This window comes from Ammodytes marinus (assembly GCF_949987685.1).
Source record: "Ammodytes marinus genome assembly, chromosome: 18".
Lineage (NCBI taxonomy): Eukaryota > Metazoa > Chordata > Actinopteri > Uranoscopiformes > Ammodytidae > Ammodytes > Ammodytes marinus.
In genome coordinates, this window is record NC_137222.1 from 11,046,115 (window position 1) to 11,072,098 (window position 25,984).

General features: G+C 43.4%; 1 protein-coding gene across 5 annotated transcripts in view; it reads left to right on the forward strand.

Moving 5' to 3' along the window:
- The window catches only part of LOC307264919 (mediator of RNA polymerase II transcription subunit 13-like), a 77,668-nt gene that overhangs the window by 45,936 nt on the left and 5,748 nt on the right, over window positions 1-25,984 (forward strand). Inside the window, exons 4-25 of one of the 5 annotated variants that reach the window (XM_080046464.1) lie at window positions 1,291-1,374; window positions 10,913-11,058; window positions 11,751-11,957; window positions 13,287-13,451; window positions 13,881-14,037; window positions 14,170-14,277; window positions 14,869-15,528; window positions 15,752-15,965; window positions 16,314-16,395; window positions 16,508-16,629; window positions 16,769-16,865; window positions 17,056-17,273; window positions 18,705-18,883; window positions 19,026-19,954; window positions 20,273-20,452; window positions 21,930-22,159; window positions 22,605-22,803; window positions 23,975-24,275; window positions 24,388-24,640; window positions 24,729-24,917; window positions 25,015-25,238; window positions 25,390-25,532. In XM_080046464.1, the coding sequence (XP_079902590.1) occupies window positions 1,291-1,374; window positions 10,913-11,058; window positions 11,751-11,957; window positions 13,287-13,451; window positions 13,881-14,037; window positions 14,170-14,277; window positions 14,869-15,528; window positions 15,752-15,965; window positions 16,314-16,395; window positions 16,508-16,629; window positions 16,769-16,865; window positions 17,056-17,273; window positions 18,705-18,883; window positions 19,026-19,954; window positions 20,273-20,452; window positions 21,930-22,159; window positions 22,605-22,803; window positions 23,975-24,275; window positions 24,388-24,640; window positions 24,729-24,917; window positions 25,015-25,238; window positions 25,390-25,532 (5,087 nt within the window). The remainder of the gene's footprint in view (window positions 1-1,290; window positions 1,375-10,912; window positions 11,059-11,750; window positions 11,958-13,286; window positions 13,452-13,880; window positions 14,038-14,169; window positions 14,278-14,868; window positions 15,529-15,751; window positions 15,966-16,313; window positions 16,396-16,507; window positions 16,630-16,768; window positions 16,866-17,055; window positions 17,274-18,704; window positions 18,884-19,025; window positions 19,955-20,272; window positions 20,453-21,929; window positions 22,160-22,604; window positions 22,804-23,974; window positions 24,276-24,387; window positions 24,641-24,728; window positions 24,918-25,014; window positions 25,239-25,389; window positions 25,533-25,984) is intronic. The other 4 variants (XM_080046466.1, XM_080046468.1, XM_080046465.1 and 1 more) reach the window with 4 other exon arrangements.

Consider the following 25,984-nt stretch of genomic DNA (forward strand, 5'->3'; position numbering starts at 1 on the left):
GTAATATTTTGTGTAAATAATGGTTTGTTGTTTTGTCGCCAAGTGGCCAGAAGCCATGAATGTTAACTTGATAGATGAGTAATACACATTTTTCGAATTTGACTTGACATTCATTAGAAAAAGAAACATTTTAGGGGCCCCACTATTGGGTTCATAGAAAAAAGATGGTTGTTTATTTATGTTTAATATCATTACCATTATCTTTGAGCCAGTAGTTAGTAGCCGCTGAAGAAGTTTTTCAGCATAAGTTAACTCACAGTGTATTATTTGTAATGGCTCTGCATGCTTAATGATGCAATGATCTGATACTCTAAATTCTTCTCATGGCCAATACTGACCACAATAAGCGGTTCTGGTATGGGTCATGATGTCATTAAATACAGTTTTATTTGTTGATGTTGTTATGAAATGAATTGTGTCCGAGAGAGATAGAGGGAGAGATGTTGTGTGCAATGAACAGCCTTGGTCATTCTGTGTTTAGAATGCACTATAGATGGCAGAGCCTGAGGGCTTGGAGGATAGCTCAGCCTGGCAGAGTGAAGAGTTTTCCATAAAAAAACATTTTGTTATTCCTTGACCCGGGTCAGTAGATCCAGCAGGGAATTTTCTGGCACCCGCACACACAGAGACCAGTCAAAGTGAGGTGATGAAGAAGGGCAGTGGGGTCTCCAAATAATAGCGAGCTTGAGGACCAAACTGTTTGTTGTGATCACATTTTCATCTGATGACAGGAAAAGGCTTTGGAAAGCTATGTGTAAAAAGTGCACACCACTTAGGGGAAGGCAGATTAGCCAGACGATTACCTTTTCCCTGCTCCTGTGCTCAGATATAGCTGAGGGGACGGCCCCTTTCTGCTGCAGTTTATGTGTAATCAGTACAATCCTAAAACAATTCAAACAGGCAAGGAGCCAAGTGGAAACCCATATTATTCTGTATTTGTAAGTCTTTGCTCTAAATAGAAAAGTTAAAAACAAAACACAATTTCACTTATGCGACAAAATAGAAAACTCTATGACTCTACTATGAAATTTGAGACTAAATTATGTAATGTAAAACCCTAAACAAAGCCACACCAGACGCAACGGATCAACAATCACAGCTGAATTTAACCAAATCCTCCTAAAGACGCCTCACAAGGGTACTATGGAAGTGCATTATAAGCCCTGCTCAGGTGTTTCTTTTGAATCGATCAACCTCTGAGGGAGCAGAGAGAGAGAGAGAAATCGAACAAGCAACTTTGTTTTCCCTCCTCCTCTGTTCTCTTACCATATCCTCTTTTTTCTGCTGCAGATGTCTAATGGATAAGGGCTTTGTGAGGATTGGGAAGTGGTTCTTCAAGCCGCACGAACTGGAAGAAAAGTCTTTGGGCAACAGGTAAGAAGAACTTCTTTCAACACACACACACACAAACGCACGCACGCACGCACGCACGCACGCACGCACGCACGCACGCACGCTCGCACGCACGCATCAACTGTGTCTCTGTGCCCATGAGGTTTCATGTATGTTAGGCTGATAGAAGTCTAGACCACAGAAGTCTATGTGTGTGACCATGTGCGTGTGTGTGTTCATGTGTGTGTGTGTGTGTGCACGCACGTCAAAGCGTGACACAGCCAGGCAGTGTGAAAGGCTTTGATGTGATCCAGTATTTGTCGACTCTCCTCTGCTTGATGTTCCTCGTGGTGTGACACTATTAAAAACCAGGACATTGAACGGTGGTGAGAGGTGAGAGCCGAGCCCTCTGTGTGTGTGTGTGTGTGTGTGTGTGTGTGTGTGTGTGTGTGTGTGTGTGTGTGGGCGTGTGTGAGTGTGTCATTGTCACGCTGTGTAACTGTGTAGGCAATGTGGGATAGACAGACTGTAAGCGAGTTAAAACAGAGGGGTGGGTGTGATGACAGTAGCTCAACTTGTTGCTTCAGCCATTATTGCCTCCTCTCGACTCGGGGCTCAGTCCGCCCACCTCAAACCACCTCTCCTGCTGGTGAGGATGCGGCTGCATTCCTTACATCTCTAACATAGCTGTGCTCCAATGCTTTCAAGTATTCAAGAGAAAAATGGCTCCTAGGAAACCACTTGGCTGTCAAATGGCTTATTTTGAAAACTATTTTTGAATTGCTTAGAGGCTGAAAAGACAAAAAAAAACGTCACTTTTGATATATTTTATAAAGCTGCCATTCAAGTTTGGTCCAATAGATAGATTCACAGGAAACTCTTGAGAAGTTGCTGACACAGGTGCGGTCTGTTGTGCGGTGCCGTTCAGAGCGAGTGGAAGTCCCTCGGCGAGGCACACTGCATGCGTGCCGTCTCAGGAGAGAGAGAGAGAGAGAGAGAGAGAGTGTGTGTCACTTGCACTGCATACGTGTAGTGTTTTTGAGAAATACAGTCTTAAGGCGCCTGGTGTGACTGACTGTGGGAATTTCTCCACCTAAAAAGGCACTCTCATGGTATAAAATATGCTGTACGTATAGGTGTTAACTCAAGAGAGAAAAGGCTGAATACATGAGTGGAGAAAACACTTTGATACAAGGACCAGGTCACGGGATGGTTGGATGAGAGGCGAAAGGATGTGAATCATGTGTAATGAGCTCCACAGCATTTCAAGCTGTTCTTGGTGGCCTCAATTCTAAGACTAATATGTGAACATGCAATACAAACTATAATTGCTTGCACAATAGCTTGCGTTAATATTAGTCCATATACTTTCTACTCTACATGCAAGGTGCCCCAAATTCTAATTACAGCGGTGACATTATGCTTGTGACGTCTTTCACAGATCCTCTGCGTATATCTTCGGGTGCATTTATTTAGGTGCATTATCCTGTTTGTGCAGTTGCTCATGAATAATCCAGTTGAGAAAGGAGAAAGAGACTTTGTTTGGAAGAGAGAAAATTAAATATGACAAAAAATATATATAAATATGTCACAACCAAATGTAACCAACATTACAAGTTACGAAACAGGAGTGAAGCAGAGAGAGTCACTGAAATATCACTAAGTAGCTCTTTTGTGTGGGAAGTAAGGCACACAAGACACTGGTCCCTGAGTGTGTGTGTGTGTGTGTGTGTGTGTGTGTGTGTGTGTGTGTGTGTGTGCGCGTGCGTGCGTGCGTGCGTGCGTGTGTGTGTGTGTGTGTGTGCGCACACGCGCGAGTGCCTGTGCGTGTAGGTATCAAAACTGTATGCATACAAAATAGGTTCATTTGAGACACTCTTGTGTTTGGTTGAGTGCAGCTTTACATTAGTGTCTGTGTGTCTCTTTTGTACATCATGTAATTCCTCTTGATTTTGACAGCTCTGTGTGAATGTGTTGTCAGCCTGTACGCCCCCTGCTGAGCCAATCTTGACTAGTTCTGTCAGTGAATTATTGAACACCCTGGAAGGAGAGACGTGGGGGGAAAAAACATTTTTTAACACGTCAACATCGAAATCTCTCGTCCGCGTACTGGTCCTGCTTATTCTTCGTGCCCACAATCTGCGGCTGCTGCTTCTGCGTAAGTGAACCCTGGCATTTTTTTCTTTCTTTCCACATGTCTCCACTGCACACAAGCTGTCCTCAATGCCCACACGCAGCATCCCTTGTTCCCAGAATAGCAGTGTGTTGCCCCACCATTGACAGTGTGAGCCCAGTGAGATCCCCTGCAGATTCCCTTGCCAGCAGTGTTTTCATGCCATGAGGGAACATTGCTCAGTTAGGCATAACACTGACCCTACTGCCTCAGATGCATCCAGCTCCTTTGTCTCTTCCCACACTCCCACACTGTGCCGTTTATCTACCAACAGGGGGCGCCACAGACAGTGTTAATATCCATGCCATGCCCCCCCTCTTACCCTGTGCCAAGTCCTGTGCCTTGGCGCTGCCGCCTTTGTCAGGCTTATCTGGTGTTTATCTCGTGTGGGTCCCCGGGGCACCACAAGGATTGGCACATCCAGGACACATCCAGCCCCCCCCAACACACACACACACACACACACACGCACGCAAGAACACACACACACACACTCACACGCACACACACACACACACACACGCGCGCGAACACATACACACATGCAAGAATACACACACGCACACACACACACACACACATACACCCCTCTCTCAGCACAACGCTCATGCTCTCTTTGTGTCTGAATGGGAGGAAGGCACTCTGGGTTGGTAGCGGATTGCATCAGACGCTGAGGGGAGCAAGAGAGAGAGAGAAACAGAGAGAGACATAGAGAGAGAGTTATGGGGATGCATAGAGAGTGTGAGAGAAGAGGCACAAGAGAGAGGAAGAGCAGGCTGAGTTTGCGTGGTGGGGAGTTGGGGATCATAGAAGGTGGGGGGTCGAAAAATAAATTATTACTATTGACATGGTCTGAATGGATGCATCAAAAGGCTGTCTCTTTCATTAGTTCCGTCACTTCTGTGTATGCCTAGTGCAGCACATTTGTTAATTTAGGTGCTTCCATTTGCATTAATGGTCATATATTCTTCACGCATAAGTAATGTTCATATTTTTACAGTGTAATAGAGATGTCCTCGGGTACTCTGCCATAAACAGAAACAAGTTGCACTGCCTGTTCAAAGTAATGATTTGCGGATTGTTATTATTATTTTAAGTTTCTTTGATTGTTTTTAAGCCATAAGGGTGATGTATACATAAGTACACTACGCAGAAGTAAAATAAAAGGGACTTTGAAAACCCCTCTCCTCTCCTCTCCTCTCCTCTCCTCTCCTCTCCTCTCCTCTCCTCTCCTCTCCTCTCCTCTCCTCTCCTCTCCTCTCCTCTCCTCTCCTCTCCTCTCCTCTCCTCTCCTCTCCTCTCCTCTCCTCTCCTCTCCTCTCCTCTCCTCTCCTCTCCTCTCCTCTCTTCTAGGACTGTTGACATTGAGATATTAGCAGCCATCTCCTAGGCAACAAACATTGGGTGTTTTGGGCCACATCCCAAGGTCACAAAATCTCCAAAAATAACACTGCTTCTTCTCTCACCCCTCTTCCTCTATACTCCACATTGTACCAACATGTACTGATATGAGTTTGTTTATTACTATCTGTTTTGCCAAATTTAAAAAAAAGCATGCTAAATGGATATACAGCATGTAGGGGTGGAAGAAGGCTGGGAGGGGTGCAAAAATCAAAAATGTAACTGACCTAATTTTTTTCATATTGGCATATTTGGTCCAATCTTGTCTTTTGGGGATATAAAAAAAAACTCTTGTGAGTCCAATAAGTGATAGAGAAAAAAAAGTCGAAATGGTCCACCTACATTTGAAGGAATGTGATCTGTTGTGTATAACATGATACTATTGCGTCATAACTAAAGCACAATTAAAATTGTGGACCGACTAAAATACTCATTGTCTGGCTCATAAAGAACAGTTGTGACAAAAGGCTCTAGGCGAGTTGAATGAGGAATTATTCATTCATTTATTGTCGTATTTTCCCCCTACTCAACATTGTAGTCAGTTAATACGTGTTAGTAGCACCATTAAGGAGTACACATCCCATTCATTGCTTCTCTCGCTCTTTATTATTCCACCTTCCACACTATTGTTTTTGGAATCAACTACTTCTGCAAACCTTAATGCCAGAAAGTCCATTTAAACTTCAGGATGTCGAGCTCATTTATGGAAATGCATAATGGCACTCAGTGGAGCGAGCATATTTCTTTAAGAATTTCAGGAAGGGATCCAGCTCTAGGCCACGGCTATGCAAATGACACGGAAAAGTTGTTAAGGAAGAAATAACAATTTAAAACACAACACCACCTTTGCAGTCATTGATAAATATGATGATTGCTTTAATTGTCTGAGCTCCTGTTTGTCAGTTGTAAAACAAATGTAATAGAGAAACCACTTATATTTAAATACAGCAGCTTACGTCTGTACAGCGGCTCTTTGATGGACTACATGCACATGTGAGCCATTCAAATATTACTGCAGGGGAATAAGATAGTATCTGTGTCGTCGTGGTTTCACAATTGATAGTCTTGTTATAGTCGACGTCTTTGTGCTTTCAAGATTAAAGTAGCGCAGCCCTTTCATTCATAATCTCCCTTGTTAAATATTCAAATTAATCAACTATTTACATTTGCTGTCCTTTAAAACATGTTGTTCTACTTTTGTCTTGGGCATATCTAGAGACGGAAAAAGGCTTTTCTAATATTACCCAGGTAAAACCAGAGAGAGAAAGAGAGAGAGAGAGAGAGAGAGAGAAGGAAGGAAGAGAAAAAACACACAGATCAATAGAGAGGATGGTCATACATCACAGCAACAGCCTACAGATCCCTTTCCTCTTTTTTAAATTAGGATTCACAGATATGAAGGTTCAAGCCTGTGCTGGCTCACATTGATGTTCGTACTGAGGCTTTGCCCCTTGGCAGCATGTGTGGCAACAGCCCACTGACAAACTATTCAGTCATCCTCTGCTGTCTTTCATAAATAACCAGGAATCTAATTTCAGTTGCAATGGACTGATAATATATTTCCCTGTACTCATACAAAGGGCAATGAGGTGTTGAGGGCAAGGTGCTGGAGGTGCACAATTGAGCATGGCACCTTTTCATCGTGAATCTATATAAATAGTTTGGAGCGGTGTTAGAGCACAAACATTGTGAAAGCACCACTGGCGAAAGCCACCCACTTGGGGCCACTGAATAATACATCAACCTGACTGTATCCCCCATTATGCTCGTGTTAATACTGCCGTGTCATGCGCGCACACGGGAACACATGCACACACACCTGCATAAATCTGAGAGCATTGTGCCTGTTTGATGGATTGGTAGGGTTTGTTTGTATGGAATACACTTATTGTGCCAGTGCATTCGAAGGACATCCAGCGTGAGTGAGTGTGTGTGTGTGTGTGTGTGTGTGTGTACATGCTGTGTACACACACACACACACACACACACACACACACACACACACACACACACACACACACACACACACACACACACACACACACACACACACTCACACACACAGTGTCTGCACCCTTTACATGATGAAGATAACTTAATTTACCATGCTGATGTGGTGGCAGACTGAAGAATTTAAGGTACAGATTAAGGAGATTAATTTTCGAGATTTGACAGAATCTTGAGAAAAAAAAAAGATATCATGTCAGCTTAGTGCAGGAAACTGTAGATAATAATATCTTATCACATTATGGTCTTTAGATGCCTCTTAAAGTGAAAAGAGAAGCTCTGTGTGTCTTGCACATTTTTGTTTTACTTTAATCTCCTGCTTTATTTTCCCCCTCCTGTCGGGTTAGACATGAGGGCAGTCTGACGAGCGAGATTACCGTTGTTATTTTGTGCACATTTGTTCATACACACAGATGCTTGTGTGTCAAGTCCATGATGCATGTCGGACATTAACCGGCTCCCCTGCTGGCAGGCTGGCTGGTAGCGTCGTGATAGGGTGAAAACACACATTGTAACACAGGAGCACAATGCAAGCGTTTTCCCCTTTCTCCAGTGGTGTTCAAACATGTATGTTATGATCATGTGTTTTCATGTTACCATAATATGTGCTGACCTACTTATATACACAGTTGCATACAAATGATAGCCTGCTTTTAACGCTATCATATAAGGCACATAATGCCATAATAAGACAAATTAAGTAGACACACATGCACGCACGCACGCACGCACGCACACACACACACACACACACACACACACACACACACACACACACACACACACACACACGGACGGACCATGATGAGTCTGTGTGTGTTCTCCGGCCCCTACATTCCCCTGATTGATTCCACCATAAAATTGTGCTCAGTAGCCACCCATTAAAACTCTGATCTCATCGATATGTGTGCACCAATTGCAGTGCGTGGTACTGAATTATTCACCTCCTCCTCTTTCTCTCACACTCGTTTTGCTCTCACTCCTCATTCTGTACTGTGTCTTTCTTCCCCTTGTCCTTTTAATTTCTCCTCTTGCCCCTCTATTTTCTCCTTTTCTTTCATCTCAGCCTCATTCACGCATTCACTTAATTTTTTTCTCCATCCAGTGCTCACTCTGTCTCCCTATTCTTCCTCTATGGCTGTTCTTTCTCTCACTCTTCTTCTTATTTTTCTCCGTCCCTCTCTCCCTCTCTCTCTCTGTCTCCTCTCTCCTTCTCTCTCCAGCGCTGTCAGCCCTGAGGCGAGTCTCAGCCATCACTCCTCTTCATTTATTAATACCTGTACTCATACAGCCCAGCACAGCACACACAGATGCCTCACATCTCTGTCCACTGTTTTCACACACACACACACACACACACACGCACACACACACACACACACACACACAAACACTTGTGCGCTCTCACAGACTGCACAAATGTCCCCCGAGGATGCAGGGAGCCCAGTGTGTACACACTCACACCCGCTTACTGTGCAGAAAAATGCCCTTTGTAAAAGGACAGGGAGCATCAATCTCCCAGCTGCGTCAGCCTATACAGTTTGATGCCCTTTTTGTAATTCTGCTTTTCCCGCACTTGCATTTAATTGCACTTTATTGCAGGCATAATAATAGATCTTAGGTCATAATTGTTGCACATGAGTTATTGGTTTGAGGGATTGCTTGTATCGTTTATTAATTGCAATTGTTTACCCGTTACCAAGCGTTCACTCTCTACAAAATATCAAATGACTGTAATTATTTTCATCAGTAGCCCTTTACGGGCTCTGCTCTGTAATAACGTTTATGTATCAGGTAGAATTAACTGAGAGCACCGCGGTCAACAATTCTTTATCGGCACACAGTAATTCCAGCTGAAATAGCAAATGGTCCAGCCACTCTTTTGTTGTTAGACTGCCTTCTGAATAGAGACAACAATGCGAAGAGAGGAGCGGTAATTTTCAACAATGTCTCCCTGCGATTTGTCCGGAGCTGCAACTTTTATGATGGGCCTTGAGGGAGTCACGTTTTTACACACACACACATCACTTCTGATCAGTACACACACATCTCATAAAAATAAACAATAACAATATCAAGTGAAGCATCAACACGAGGGGAAATAAACTGTAATGGATGCTTAATTTCACAGCCGTATTCCAAATGGGCAGGGCGGTAACTAGAAAGTGTAACATAGGGAAATATGCACTTTTTATCAGTCAATCAGCCTTTGAAAACATATAAATATACTTATTTATCTGAAGTGCCTTTACTCATACAGTTTCCTAGCCATATGGATGAATCACTTCATGAAGAATACTCATGAAGGAAAGAGGAGCATGTGGCGTTATGCTTGTCAATAGACTGCTTAATTTACCTAATGTAAATTGTGACTGTTTGTGCATATGTTGTGCATGGCGGTTAGCTGGCTGCACTGCTACTCTTGACTTGCAGCTGTTCTTCCTGAGCTTCCCCATGCAGCTATATATAGCTCTTCATTGGGTGAAATGATGTACTGACTGAGGACAAGGTTGGAGGGCAGTGACATTGAAAGCATTTTGACTCAAGTGTTTCTAAGAGATGTGGAGATGATGGACTAGAGCTGTGTATGTCTATGTATGTGTGTGTGTGTCAGAGAGAGAGAGAGAGAGAGAGAGAGAGAGAGAGAGAGAGAGAGAGAGAGAGAGAGACTCTTGGTGTGAGGGCAGCATGTGCTTGCGTTTGCCTGCTTGTCGGAGGCTTGAGCGTGCATATGTTAGAGATTTGGCTGGGCTCTTCCTCCTGCCATTGTGTGGATCCGTGTTTCAAACCACCTGTTATGATGGTATGTTTTTCCTTTGGGGAATGTTTATGAAGCAGATAAATTGGCCCCCCTCTCTCTTTGGGTGAGCTCAGCGCCATCTGGAGGCCGTCACGGTCAACAGCAGCACAATATGTTTGGCTCCCTCAAGACTGTGTTTAGTCCTGCCCATGAGTGACTGTGGAACTGGCCTTTTTATTGAATTTGATGATCCATTACAGCTCAAATGGAGGTCCAGATCCCTCCGGGGCAAAGGAGATAATGCTTAGGCAGCAGGGCAATCACAGGGATATTATGGTACCTTCGGACTTTATTGTCAATCTGATAGACATTAACATATACATATATTTATATATAAACCAAGGCGGTAAGGAGCTTTATAGATTAAAGATATACATCAGTGAAGTCATCTTGGTAGTTAATGATGTCCAGCCCGCCCACTGGTACATAGATTGCAAAAGGCCTGCAACAATTACTCCTCTATGATTAAAAAAAGGGAGCAATGCATGATGAACTAGGCCTGAGCTGTGTAATAAAGAGAGCGCTGCATATGTAAACATGTAGTCACCGCCATCAGTCATAAGCAAATGAGGATTTATACTGGCAATAAGGAACCCATGTGGGAGCCGTTTGAAGATGATCAATGTAGGTAGAGCTTAGCAATGCTTTTGCAAAGACACATTCTGAGTGTGTTCTCTAAATTTGCTGTTGGGAGAGAAAAGCACTCATCATATGTCACGCCACTGCCCCAAAAAAAAAACGGCGTGTTTTTTTTGTTGTAGCCTACATTTGTTTTTCAACAGATGTGATTCACGGCTTTGATTATTCTCGAGTGTAGCATCTTCAAGTGTTTGATACACTATAAATCTCAAATTGTGACTATGTAAACCGAGGTGAAGGTAAATGTACATATACATGGGTGGCTGTGGTGAAGACGGTATGGCGGTCTTCCACTGGATTGCAGGGTCTGTGGTTCGATATGTCGAAGTGTCCCTGGGCAAGGCACTGAACCCTAAATTGCTCCCAATAGTTAGCTTTCACCCTTCGTAGTAGCTGCTGCTATTGGTGTATGAATGTGTGTGTGATGATTGGGTTAATGTGTACAAAACAATGTAAAGCGCTTTGAGTATGTGAAAAACCAGGGAAAAGCGCTATATAAGTGAAGTCCATTTACCATTTAACTTAACTGGATCTAAATCTTGTCTGTCTTCTTTCCCCAGTGAACATCTATCGTGCTCCTTCTCCTTCTTCCTCCACGGCGAGAGCAACGTGTGCACCAGTGTGGAGATTGCCCAGCACCAGCCTGCTCACCACATCACAGAACACCACATCCGCCTAGCACAGACCTCCAACACACCAGTACAAGGTGACACCACAAAACCCCATTGTTTTTGTTTTATCCCCTCTATGGCTTAAGAGCAAAACAATATAATGTTCAGTAAGAATGCACTGTAGGTAAGTACAAGTACAAATTTAGACCCTTATTTTTAAGTCAGAGTACTTGTAGTATTATCATAATAATTGTCCATTTCAAGTACAAATAGTACATACTTGAAGTATGTAAGTATTACTAACAAAATGCACTTAAAAGTAAAACCACTAAGTGGAGTAAAATGGCTCTTGTGAGCGTACTACTGTATAATATATAATTGGATTATTATTACTGACTTTTTATCATGTACTGTAAGTAGATGTTTACTGTTATTGTTATTTAAGGCAGAGCTAATTCTGTTTACTTAAGATAAATGTTGTGGAGGAAAATTCGAAATATTTCCCTCTGAATTGTAAAATGGCGTGAAATTTAAATATTAAGCAAATATCTCAAAATTATACTTCAGTTCAAATCAGTAGTTAAGTTCCTGATTTTCTAACTTTTTACTTACTCATTTTACACACACATACAAAGCACAAACAGTACCTATTCACATGCATTAATGGAGAGAGGGGGTTAGTATGGGCCACACTAAAGGGAAAGTCATTGAAGTACATTTCTTTTGTGTGTATCTTCGCTGTGCCATGTAACAAAACACAATGTATCTGTGTTTTATCTGTCTGCAGTTATCCTGAGTCCGTACGGTCTGAGTGGCACTCTAACAGGGCAGGCCTTCAAGATGAGTGACCCTGCCACACGCAAGCTGATGGAGGAGTGGAGCTACTTCTACCCAGTGGTACTTCAGCAGAAAGAGGGAAGTGGAGACAAGGAGAAAGAAGAAAGCAGCCAGGCCTACGATCGCAACTCTCACGCCGCGGTGGAGGTCATCCTAGGTAAGGGGAAAAAATCAACACTTTTCAGGGATTTTTCAATATCTTTTCAGCAAGAGAGCAGCAACAAAAACACATAAGACCTCCTGGTAAATTTATTTTATTTTATTGTATGTATAATACCCCCTTGAGGTGCATCATGTTGTTGTTTCCAACAGAGTCCCAAAAACATATGCATTTTGTTTTAAAATAGGAGATTTAAAGATTTATAAATAAGCTAAATAGAGAGAGGAAACACACCTGTACAGGTAAACTATTAGCCCTGCGGTATGAAAGCTTTTTTTACCAATTTTCTTAGAGACAAAGGGGCATAAAGAGGTGCTAATGTACTAGATGAAGGATCATTTAAAATTGTTCCAGCAACACATTTTATTTGATGTATCACATGTGATTGTTTTTATAAGCAGTATACTGTATAAAAAAAAATCTCTGAAATTGTTGATAGTTTTTAAAATTATTGCAGTTATTATGGTCATTTAATTTCTGACTTGTAATATGATATTTTCTATAGGTTTATTACCAATTAGCACAACATTTGGTAGTTTGATTTCAGTTTGTGCATTTTTTGCGGGAGGGGAAAGCAAAACTTCTTTGGTTCAAGGCTCCTAACATTGATGTGTATCATTTTTTTTAACCTTTCAATATCATCTTAAAGCAAACAGTGAGGGAGCAACATAACATGGATTACTCTCGGCTTCCTTGGAAATCTCGCAGGCAGTTTGAGCTGCTGTATTGGTGGGGGGGCGGGTGGGGGGGGGGGGGGGGGGGGGGGGGGCTGCTATTGACATGCACTTTGGCTGCAAAGATCCTCATGGTCTTCACACATCTCAGTGCAGTTCAAAAGGGGGAAATGATTGTAAGGCAGGAGGAGACTGAGCAGCCAAGACAGCAAAGAGAGATAGGGAAAGTCAAAGTCAAAATCCCCAGGGGAGTTATTCTAATAGCTTAGTCGCGTCGGCCTGATCCCACAGCGTTTGGTTTGACCTGATTAGGATCAAAACTCCTATGGATCCCAGTGGATTTTGCTGCCTGAAACCATAGCTAAAAAAGGGAGTGTGAAGGGATTTGAGACAGTGTTTTATATGAGTGAGGAATAGGAAGCAAGTGCATCCATTTGCTATATAGCCACTGTCCTTGTGGCCAATTGTTGTAAATTTTTTGGAAATATATCTTTTCGTGAAATATTAATGAATCGATCGGGCTGGTGACAATCATTTATGGGTATGCGGTTATTGTATGGTTTCAAAGCCATCTACAGTGAAAAATAAGCAGCGGGGGCCCCGCCTGTCTCTTCAAAAAAGTGAATAATGTCCTTCCTCTTTTCTTTTTTAGGTGGAGTGAGAATGACCTACCCAGCTGCCTTGGTGCTGATTGCCCAGGGGGACCTTCCAGTGGAGCAGCCTCCACCTGTTCCTGCTGCTCCAGGCCTCAACAGGGAGCCAAACCACTGCAGCGTGCCGCTCACTCCGCCAACGTCACCGCAACAGCCCTGCTCAGGTAACAAAAACAACAACACACACACGCAAACCTGCAGGACAGTTTTTACATGTGTAATGTTGACATTACAGTAACTAAACTGTATTCTCTTAAATTGCTTATTGGACCACTGAAAAAAAAACTAGTGAGGTTTATTCTTCAATAAAAGTGTTCATCTCCTTGTATCACGCAATTTTGCTGCAGGCACTTGATGAATTAAAGCATTTTGCCAACGCCTATTCGTCTACTTAAGGCTTATTATTAGGCTACTTCAATTTAAACTTTTTTTTTGTTGCTCTTCAAAATTCTAAATATGTACCCATAACTTCCATAAACAGACATAACATACAAATGTTGCTTGCTGTTTGGAGATGAAACTACGCCCAAATAAAAAAAAATAAGTTTAAGATCATGCACTCATGACAACTTTTCCACTCTTTGTCTCCTCAGCGGACAGTGGCTTTGTGACGTCCGTCTCCAGTGTCCCCACACCGGACAGCAACATGGGGGTCACCAGCATCAGCCCAAAGCATTCTGGGAAGAAGCTAACTTGTCAGGTAGTGAATCAGGCCTGGAGGGAGTGCTACCTCAACCAGCCCCAGTACATGTAAGTTAAAACCATCGCTGAGGTAGTTTTTCCATCCATGTTCGACGTGATTGCTATTGAAGTGTAGATATGCTGTCAAGCTAATGCCCTCATTGACCTGTTCCCCCCCCCCCCCCCCCCCCCCCCGCGCAGACCGAATCAGCAGACTGACGAGACGCCTAAGAAGGAAGTGCCAAATGTAGTTACCACCACGTGGGACTTCAACGATCTGGGAGCCAGAGCACCCTGCAGCTGCTCCAGGTATACAGTACCACGCAAGCTGTTTGATATCTGCATTATACGCCCAGCACATGTACAGTGTCTGAGCTTTGTGTTATATAAGCTACAAATAAGCGACTTAAATAAGATTGTTCATGTTCAAAGGGGAAACCTTTTCTGGTTAAAACCCCCTCAGATTTTTTTTATACATCGTTCATAGATAATAAAGCTCATTTTACAGCCATCAGTGTCAATGCTATTTAACTTGTTAAGCTTACACAAATCAACCTTTTTTCCACACAACAAGAAAACAATAGGAACAGATTAACCAAAATCACCAAACATCCACAAACAAGAGATAACGAAACAGAAAATGACTGGACCATCTAACAACCATTTAATATTTAATTTATAAATTGATACTTGGTTTGAATAAATTCTCAAATTTTCAGCCCAACATTACATATATTCCACAGACTAACACCCTTTGTTGTGATACAATGTTGTTGTGAGTAAATGATTAAAATGTTTAGTGGGGTGAAACGTATTATTGTGACATTAAAGATTGAATGTAAAAATAACTGTTGTACTAAGTTGTTGTTGTCTTTTTGAACCCAATTGACTGTGTTCCAGGTTGAAGCAGCAAAAGCCGAACTCCACCACCACGCCCACTGCCAACCCCCAGCCTGGCTCCAACCCCGCTCAGTCCTCGGGCCCGTCAATATACCCCGCCTCCCTGGCCAAACACAAGACCAGCGAGAAGACAGAGAAGGCTGACAAACAGTCCAAGAGGCCCAGCATGATCCCCTTCCACCACCGTCTGTCCGTCACACAGGAGACCTCTCTGGAACAGGACTCGCCGGGCGGAGGGCCTCAGCTGGGAGGTCTGGTGGCGCTGGAGCCGGCCTTGGAGCCTCTGGCCTCTCTGCCAAGCTGCAAGTATCCCAAGCCCCTCTCCAATGGCAGAAAAACCACAGAATCGCTTCTCAATTCGCCAATGTCTCCACTCCCGCCCACACTCAGCCCACACCCTCGAGTGCAGGACCCAGAGGTCCTGGATGGGCACATGGACATGCCTGTCTGCGCAGATGGGGCTTCAGTGATGGGGATGATGACCAGCGAGACAGCCATGTACGCAGCTATGTTGAGGCAGAGAGAGAATGTGGCCTGCTGGTGGAGAGGTTTTAGAACTCCCAGGACTGATAAGACTGACTTCAGGCCTCCTGAACTGCCCCCGGTTAAACTAGAGGAGGTGAAGACAGAGGCAGCCTCCGAGGGAGTCCCGCTAAAGAGGTAGGAGAGACAGACACAAATATCAGGGTTTTGGTTGCAGTTAAGAGTTGAGGACACGAAGTACTAGCGAGTAGTGCAGAGATAAGATAAAGAGATTCTTGGCTTATGTAAATATTGAACTGAGAAACTGAGGACACAAAAAAAGTAAGCAGGAATGAAGGAATGAACAATGTCTTCTACACATTATTTAAATGCAGTTGTGTCTTTTGTCTTTTTCCTCCAGACTATACACACAGACTCACAAGAGATTTAAAATCTCAGAGGAGAGGGTGAGGGACCACATCGACGCTTTGGGCCTGTTCCAGCAGCCCGGCGTGGAGGCGCTACGGGAGCCGGGGGACGATCCCTACGACTTTAAGGAAGGAGACGATGAGTACACTTTCTCCACTTCCAAGAGGTTAAAGGGTCAAGGGAGAGAACCCAGCAAGAAGGCCAAGGTAGGACAACACAGTTAAAAAATATTAATAATAATAATAAAACATTCTAAAATAGTTAAGATTCTCAAAAAACTATTATCATTATTTCTACTTTTAGGGATAAAGCCACATACAGTTATCAACAAAACGAGGTTTTGAGGCTTACATTTCAAAATAAATCTCTGTCGATTCATGACATGAAATCCATTCCATAGCACTACAGTGACACTTCCTCAAAGGGCACTTTGTGTGCATTTTTACCTTGCAAAGCAAACTCCTATTAATATAATCTTTGTGTAAAGGGGGTTCATGTCTTTTTATTTAGTTGAAAAATGAGGACATTCTTTATTTTTTTTCCAACACCTCAAGCAGGGAGAAGAAATCACCAGCAATGGAGCACTGCCTGATGGGAAAGATGCAATGTCCATTTTTAACTCGGGTCCAAAATCAGGTGTGATCATTGCAGCCACCACCAACATCATATGGTCTAAAGTGTATTGAGTGCAATCCATATTTCAGGGGGCAATCACTCATGGGGGAACGTTCTTATGCGTTTATTTCAGATGAATCGGGTCAGGATGATGCAGCTGCCAAAGCCAATCCTTCGCTGACCAGAGAAAAAGATCTGGCGGTCAACATCACTGATCTTGACAACATATTTGATGAGGATGAGGAAGAGTTGGGGGTATATACTGTATATATATATATATGTTTTTAGCAGACAGCATGTTAGTAAAGTGTGACCCTCCTACAGTTGCATTCGTTCCAACATACTGTAGTTTTCTAAAAACTGATCGTATAATCTTATGTGTAATAATTTGTAGACTGTTTACCCCAACCAGCACTCAACCAAGCAACCAGTATCAACAGAAGATCGCCCTCTGGGTAAAGAAGGGAGAGTTGCAGTACCTTATCCATCAAGTGAGTATTTTGTTCCACAATGTTGACACACAAAACACATATCTAAAGACTGTTTTTATGTAGTTTTTATGACTTGCTGCAATTCTATTGTATGTGTGCAAGCCTTTTTTAGGTGTCCATTACAACTAAATGTGTCCCCTCTCCTCCTCCTCCTTCCTCCACCTCTTTCTCCATGTCTATCTCCTTTCAGCAGTAGCAGACCTTCAGAGGATGTTTCCCACCCCTCCTTCTTTAGAGCAGCACCCGGCCTTCTCTCCCATCATGACGTATCGGGACGTGCCCAGCCAAGAGCCCCCCGCGCCCAGTGGAGTGGCGGACCACATGCCCCCTCTAGCCTGCACACAGCTGACTGAATACAGGATGGAGATTGAGGAAGGCATGATTAGTCCCAGGCAGGACGATATCAAGGTGAGGAGAAGGTCCAGCTAACATGGTTCAATTGACATTCTGAATCGATCTCCGATTAACAGCATATATAGCAGCACACTTCACTTTGTGCGTCATGCGTCGAAGCGTGAAGTGAGAAAATTAGACTTCAAGGTGGAGTCAGAGATCCTGGAGCATGCTTGTTGTCGAAATCACTTTTTGTCAAAATCAGTGTTTTATCTCCTCATGATCAGCTACCAGTCCATACTGTGTGTGTGCTGAAAAAAAATCTGGTTAAAACAAATACTAGGCTCTGTAAACTGGCATGTTGCTAGCTACGGTGGGCCCCCTTTGTTTGCATACACTTTGTTTACATACTGTACCTGTTTACAGAGCCTAGGCTGTGTATGAACACCATACACTCACGAAGATCGGGAAGAGATATTCTCTGATTTTGACAAAAAGTGATTCGGACAACAAGCATTCTCCAGAATCGCTGACTCCACCTTTAACATGCTTAATTGACACTCTGAATCGATCTCCAATTAACAGCACATATAGCACCATACTTAACTTTGTGCGTCATGCGTCGAAGCGTGAAGTGAGAAAACTAGACTTAGGTTGTTGGAATAAGGACCTGGGCTGGTTAATGACTTGCACAAAATGATTCAAATCCATTTGAAACTCTTGTTGAGTGACTGGCAGTCAGCTCGGGAAGCAGCTGGTCAGGCTCACATATCATGTTGGAATTGTTTCACTTGTACCTGTAGCTCGCTAATGAGCTATCTATCTCTGTGTTGTTGTGAGTCAGACATCTGTACCAACGGCAGGCTCTGTGAGATGGGTATAATGCTAATTATAGCAGAATGCTCTGCAAGGCCACTATTAGGTGCATCTGCTTGTTAATGCATCAAGCTCCCTCCAAACAACAAGTGGTGTCAGTGCACCACAATGTGTAACACAGGATTAAAAGGTTCTATTTAGCATTAGGAAGAATTAGATCAAAGTAAATACATTACAACTTAGTGTTAGCTCCAGATATGTATTTCATTATACTACAGACTCTATTGTTTCAGTGTATTGGATGTATTCAGTGTAGTTTATGTGGGGACGATAATATTTTATATGAGAGTGGGCGTTTGGAGGTTTGTTAGACATGGTCAAGCCATTCAAATACATGACAACACAGTTGCACTGGATCACATGTATACTTTACATAGTCTGCTAAACGTGTATAAATTAAATTGTATCTCTCTTGGTTATCCTTTGGTTAAATTTCACATGGTCTTGCATTTAATTAAATTACCATAATTCTTATAAGGCACCATAACTAGATATACAGTATGTCAAACACACTGTGTAATTTCAAAAGGTAGACTACCCCTGACAAAGTTTTACCACTCAATAATTAAATGTGTGTCAATGTTACTGTAAGATAAACTTTCCTTTTCCCATGATGCCTTCTCCATCCAGCCACAGATAGGCTCCTCCATGTTTGCTCCACTGTCCTGCCTACCCAGCCAGATTCTACCCCCGATCAAGATCTCAGAGCAATGTTACTATCGTCCATCCTGGACCCTCCTGCCCAAAATGGAGCATTTCCCAACGGTCATGCATCACCAGAATAACGCTTTCATCAGAGACGGTTACACGTGAGTATTCAGCTGTGTTATGCTTTTTTGACTTTTATTAAAGTGTTTAAAAAAAATTGGATGTGGTTTTTGCATAGGTTTACACAATGCTTACCTCATCTTTTTTTATATGTTTGACAATACGTTTTTGTGTATTTCCCAGAAACTTCCCTAGTGTCAATACCCTCTCTGACCAGGAGTATGGCCAGATGAGCGTCACCACTGCCTCTGTGGGCACCACTGGAGGCATCCTCCCGTCTCCTGCCACTCCCCGCTTCTCTGTGCCCACTCCACGGACCCCTCGTACCCCGCGAGGTCTCAACGCTGCCAGCTCTGGGCATGGTTCAGTGAAGCAGGACGGTACTGAGCTCAGCTCTCCGGCCTCTACTCCCTCCACCAGCCTGCCTCTTAGCTCCGTAGACCCTCTGGCTCGACCGGGGCCCTCGCTGCCTGAGGCCCACAGCCTGTACGCTATCCTCCTGCTCTCAGACTCCGTCCTCAACGTCTTCAAGGATCGCAACTTTGACAGCTGCTGTATCTGTGCCTGCAACATGAATGTCAAAGGAGCCGACGTGGGGGTGTACATCCCCGACTCCACTTGTGAAGATCAGTACCGCTGCATGTGTGGCTTCAGTGCCATTGTGAACAGGCTGCTGGCCAACGGCACGGGCCTCTTCCTGGAGGACGAGTTGGATATATTCGGTCGGACTTCGGAGGTGGGCCGTGCGGCGGAGAGGAGGCTGGCTCTGTGCAGACGGGAGCCGGCTATGGGCGACCCCAGAGCCAAAAGGGCTCAGGACGCAGCTCCAGCCTCTCCTTTAGTCATGGTCCTTCTGCAGCAGCAGTGCTCACAGCCCATCTCCTCCGTGGCGTCCATGCATCTTCCCCCCAGCTGTTCCTGCCACGGCCGCAAGGGGGCACTGCTGCAAAGCTGGATGTCTGAGAAGCAGTGGGCGGATGGGAGCGATGCCTGTGTGGAGTGCTACAATGCCTTGGAACAGGGGCTGCAGTATGTGGATAACTCCACGGGAGGGAAAGTAGATCCGGCGGTGGTCAGAAGTACGGCTCTTCACCCCTGGCCTCACACGAATGGTGAGAGAAGCACCATTTTGCTGCAAACGAAGGGATATGAAAAATATCAATAACTTAATTTATCTATAGGATAACAGGCTTTCCCTTAAATAAACTACTGCTACAGTTTAGAAAGATTCTTTATGTTTGCCTAGCTGCCTTTCTGTTATCCTAACCATATATTGATGTGTTTTATGTGTGTGTATTTGTTTATTTTGTGTATAGAATCATGTTAACAGTTCGCATCATGTATCCTTGTGTGTGTGTGTGTGTGTGTGTGTGTGTGTGTGTGTGTGTGTTTGTGTGTATGTTTGTGTCTGTGTCTGTCTATCCCCACAGTGGTGGAGATGAGCATGTTGTCGTCCCAGGACATGGTGCGTATGCTGCTGTCTCTGCAGCCTTTCCTGCAGGACGCCATCCAGAAGAAGAGATCAGGCCGCACGTGGGAAAACATCCAGCATGTTCAGGGTCCACTCACATGGCAGCAGTTCCATAAGATGGCCGGTAGAGGCTCCTACGGTGAGTCAATACATTCTTATTACTTATTATGCAGAAAACGCACTCCCCTCCCCTGTCTTAGGTTGTTATAGTAAGTTACCTGTAATGCTTAAAGGTGCACTATGCAGTTTCAGAGGAGGGGGATTTGTTTACATTTGCAGAGCCTGCAGGTAGTTTACAAAACATATTTACTCTAGATATAATTCTTTGTATTGAACTATTCTATCATTGTAAATCAAAATTAAATTATTTTGAGACACCTGGAACCAAACGTAAGACTAGAATATGCTTGTAAACAAAACTGTTGGCCCTGCTGCTGTAAACAACAACACACAAACACAACTTTTCAGGAAGCTTTCCATCTTCAAACAGTGTTCCAGGCATCCAATTTAGATAATTTAGTTATGAGAATGTACATTAGGAAATGTTCGATTCTCTGACACACCCAAAGTTACATAGTGCACCTTTAAAGAGCCTACGCGATTATGTGGAATGTACAGAGGTCGTCATCAGGGCCGCCCATAAGGGGTAGAAAGTGGGAAAGCTTTCTAGGGCCCAGCCACCAGGGGGGGGGGCCCAGAGAGAGAAATCATTTTTAATTTTTATGCAGATGACATAACTTTGCCAACCTTTATTATGAACGCTATAGAACTTTCTATAATAAAAGAAAACATTTTATTAATTGTTACTTGGGTAAAATTTATCACATTTTATATTGAAAAACTAAAATATCATGGGTCGTTTTTCCCCTTCAAAACCGTTGCATGCAGAAGGTCAACCAAACAAGCGTTAACTATGTATTGATGATGAGCAAGCTAACCTAGCAAGCTCAGTGATGCCAGGACCTGGACATAAATCAGGGTACCAGAAAAGAAAGGGAAAACAGAGGGAACTTCCTTAATATCAGTATTTCTGCCAGCACAAGTGGATTTTCAATTCAGAGATACTGTGATATTTCATCAAGTTTTGAGGTGTCTTTGTGAGGGTGTTCTGCAAATTATTCTGTATATTTTATCTATTATTTTCTAAGAAAATTTGAAAATATAATAATATAGTAATAATATAATATTTAGCCTTTAAACAAAGGTGGCAGATGGTTGTTATACTGATGAGGAAAGCTTCTGGTAGCAGTGCTATCATGGTAAACCCCCCCTACAGCGTTGGTGTGTCTAAAAGCTTACATTACAGTAAATGTTACAGTAAATGTGCCAAAAAGCAGGTGCAGAGATCTTGCAAGGGCAAAAAATTTAAGATTCGTCGATATCTCTATTATTTCAAGTAGCCCACCCTAATCTAACTGGCTGGAACCGGCCCTGTGTACAGGTATGTGTTTATGTAGGAATTAGCGCATCATGCACATTGATACATGTTCAGTATGAGTAAAGGGGGCCCAATGACTGGACCTTTTCAGGGGCCCAATCATTTGTCTGGGCAGGCCTGGTCATCATTAGACTGTAGTAGCAAACTAAATATTTTTACTGTTTCTCTTTTGTCCAAGGTTCGGAGGAGTCACCAGAGCCATTGCCCATCCCTACAGTGTTACTGGGCTATGACCGTGAGAGGGACTTCATGGCATTGTCCCCTCTGGCGTTACCTTTTTGGGAGAAGTTGCTGCTGGAGCCTTACGGGGGCCAGCGGGACGTGGCCTATTTGGTCCTGTGTCCCAACAGCCCCTCTCTGCTGACTGCAGCCCGGGCCTTCTTCCAAGAACTCAGCGCTGTTTACGAGGTAGGACAGAGGGGATTCTGAATCATTTCTTGAGGCTTGGAATAATTTCTACACATATTGTAATGTGTAAGGGATAATGTAGAGCGAACGGGTCACTCTCGAGAAATAAAGACTGAAAAAGCCTTGAAGGTTTTTTATTTCTCACACAGGCTAAACACATGTAAACTCAGTTTCAAACCTTTTCAAATTAAACATGGGGCATAGGTATCTGTCAATATGCGGCCAAACGTACTCACGTCATCTTGACTGGATTCCTTTCAGACATTAACCATGACTCCGAAGTTCCCAACAAAACAATGACGTCGTAAGCCCTTAGCAACGATTAATATATCCTTGACAGCGGCCATTCTAGCTGGAAATAACAAACCTGTAGAATGCCATGATTGACCAATCAGAACACAGGATTTATCAGTGCCATGTAATAAAAAGCCTCTTTCGTCTCCAGACGTGCCGCCTTGGGAAGCATCGTCCTCTGGCCAAGGTTTCCAGGGACGGACTCTTACGCGTGGGGGAAGAGGTGGAGACGGAGAAGCTGGAGGAGCTGGATGTGGATCAGTGGTTGACTGGACCCTGGGCTGGACAGCAGCACAATGACAACCTCAGCAAACTAAAACTCTACGCTTACACCTGCAAGCAGCAGCTAGGTGAGAACATTTAAACCGACTAATCTTATTTAATCTAATCTGATTTAATGAATGGAAGATGTGGCATGTTCATGTTTTACAGTTAAAGGTGCACGATGTAACTGTGGGTGTGTCAGAGAAGTCAACGTTTTCTTAAATATATTCTCATAACTTAATAAACAAACTTTACTCACAGGAAAATTGGATCACTGGAACACTCTTTTCACTGAATTACTGTTTCACTGTTGTTGTTTACAGCAGCAGGGCCCGCAGTTTTGTTTATAGACACATTTGAGTCTTACGTTTGGTTCCAGGTGCCTCAAAATATGTGATTTATGATGATGGATCTAATCAATAATAAAAATTACATGTAGAGAAAATGTTGTTTTTCTAAACTAACTGCTGGCTCTGCAAATGTAAACAAATCCCCCTCCTCTGAAATGGCATAGTGCACCTTTAACCAGTAAGAAACGTTTTAACCGATTAATAATCAGTTAAACTGTTAAAAGACCTACGTTTTACAAGTCAATCAACTCATGGGGGCATGTCGACACTTACAACCAACCATACATACAGGTTGAACAGGTGTTTCGATAAAGTTTTGGCTTTTTACTGGCAAAGTTTTTATTGCACTTAAATACGAGCGTAATTCATGTCGGGAAAACATTAATTTTCAACAAAATAATGCAGTGTCGTGTTAAAAATCAGCGTTTATCCAACCGACACGGGACGTCAGGAGGGAAAGAGTAACCGGCTGGAAATGTTTAATGTTTGGCCTGGCGCTTAGAGGAAAACCTTGGAATGTTTAATTTAATAAAAGCACCAAAAATTGTGCGAATGTGCTCTTCATTATTGAACAGCAGCAAAACAAGCCTTCACAGAAGCATGAATTCTGAGTCTGCCTTTTTCTCCCTCTCTTTCCCCCCTCATATCCTAATAGTGAATTTTAACAGAACATGAGTTCACATGTGGAATTCTGTAATGTATAAATGCCGTGCCAGCCAGGGCTCATTAAGGCAAAGTGCCTCATGTATTTCACTTGTATGAGCCACATTTAATCTTGTCGGTTAACAGTTAACGAGGAACGGTTATCATTCAGCAAAAAAAAAATCTAAATTGACATACCTTAATGGATTATCATTCAGATGCTTCTGTTTGACTCTGTTCTATTTTCAAATAATTTTCAATGTAGGTCCCCAGCTGTCAACCCTGCTCTTGGACAGCAGTCTTCTTTTGCCTCCCAAAGTCCAGCCTCCCTTGAACCCCACACCCACAGCCTCAGCCCAGCCTGCCTCCTCTGGGCAGCCTCAGACTTGGGGTCCTGATGGTGAACAAGCTCCAGGGGCGGCAGGTTCAGGAAACGCTACCAACCCCCCGACTGTAGCAACCTCAAACCAGACAACAGGCGAACCAACCCAAGGAGCTACTGGCGATTCTAAAGGGCCCTCCGGTGCCACACCGCCAGCCAACACACCAGCAGAAAACCCTGAACTGTAAGACGCAAATTATTTGTAAAAAATGACCCCACCTCGAATTTTGTTTTAAGCTTTTCAACAAGTAGAACTAGAGTTATGAATCCTTTTTATTCTTCTTGCTCCCTTTCAGAAGTGCTGAGCAATCTAGAATCGGCATCCCCACTGAGGCCGACTCGGCGGACAGCCACGCCAACCCACCGGCTATTGTTATTTATATAGTGGATGCTTTTCTCAGCTCGAGTGGAGCCAGAAATGAAAGGGGCGAGGAAGAGGAGGGTGAAGAGGTGGAGGCAGGTAGCATTTGGCTACTAGGGCTTCTTCGCTGCTACACAGAGATGCTACAGACTTTGCCTGAGACCATTAGACCGGCACTGGTGCTGCAGGTATGGAGGATGATCAGATTCAACGCGGACAGAAAAATACTTTACTCGTTTTTTGTGATCTCCATCTTTCTTTCCATCTTTCACTAAGGTGGTGCCGTGCCAGTACCTTCTCCAGCCAGCCAGTGGGGAGAGCCATTTGTACCTGCAACATCTGCGCTCCCTGGCCTTCTCCTGTTACTCCCAATGCAGACGTATGCTGCCCCAGCAAACACACATCAAGTCCCTAACTGGCTTTGGGCCAGTGTCCACTCTCAAGTCTGTACTCATGAGTCCAGAGGTAGGCATGGAAATTCAAAGACCTGTTTCCTCGTCAGCAACTTTAGTTATATCTGAATTATATACAGTATATATGAAATCTGAATTTCTTCCTCCAGCATCCATGCCCACAGCAGATGTACTCTCCCCCTTTCATCCTTGGTCCGACCCGTGCCAAGCAGCCAGAAGCAGGGGAGATATGGGCAGAGCCCCCTCCCAAATACAATGTGCTCTTTGTGGGTTACTGCCTATCACATGACCAGCGCTGGATCCTGGTGTCCTGCACTGACCAGCAGGGGGAGCTGCTGGAAACCTGCATTATCAACATTGATGTACCCAACAGGTGTGGAAGAGTTGTTCAACGTCCTAATTCGGTGCACAGTTGTCTCTTTTAATTGTTCTCCCTTTGCTGTTTTCACATGTGAAAATAATATGTTATGTAAAAGATAATGGTCCAATCTCTCTACATATGTAATTGTTTTCTTTCACTTCAGAGTGCGACGTCCCAAGGTTTCAGCAAGGAAGATGGGACTTCAGAAGCTGTGGGAATGGTGTATTGGCATCATCCAGATGACCTCAATGCCATGGAGGATTGTGATTGGTCGATTAGGCAGACTGGGGCACGGAGAGCTTAAAGGTGAGTGACAGGCCAGGCTTGTTTAAATGAATTAAACTTACTGATGAGGAAATACAGAGTACCTGTTTGTCACAAAATGCCTTTTTGTTTCTCTTTTCCTAATGTCAATAAAATATTACTTTGTCTCCCGAGTGTATATACTAAGAAATATAGATTTATGAGTATCCACTGGGAATCCTCTTAACGTAATACTGTGTGTGCTTCTTTTCCTTTACTCCCTATACATGTATCCATACCCATTTGAACTGGCACTCTTCCCTATCCTCAATTACCTAAACACTTCCTGGCTTTAGATACATATAAAACAGTATATACTATGAAGCCATTCATTCAGCATAAACTGTGACTGAGTTGATCTCTTATTTTTTTTAACTGCTCAGACATTGACTTGTTGCTAAGTATCCATCTATTACATGTACTCCTAGTTGTATGCATTTGCATGCACATACTTG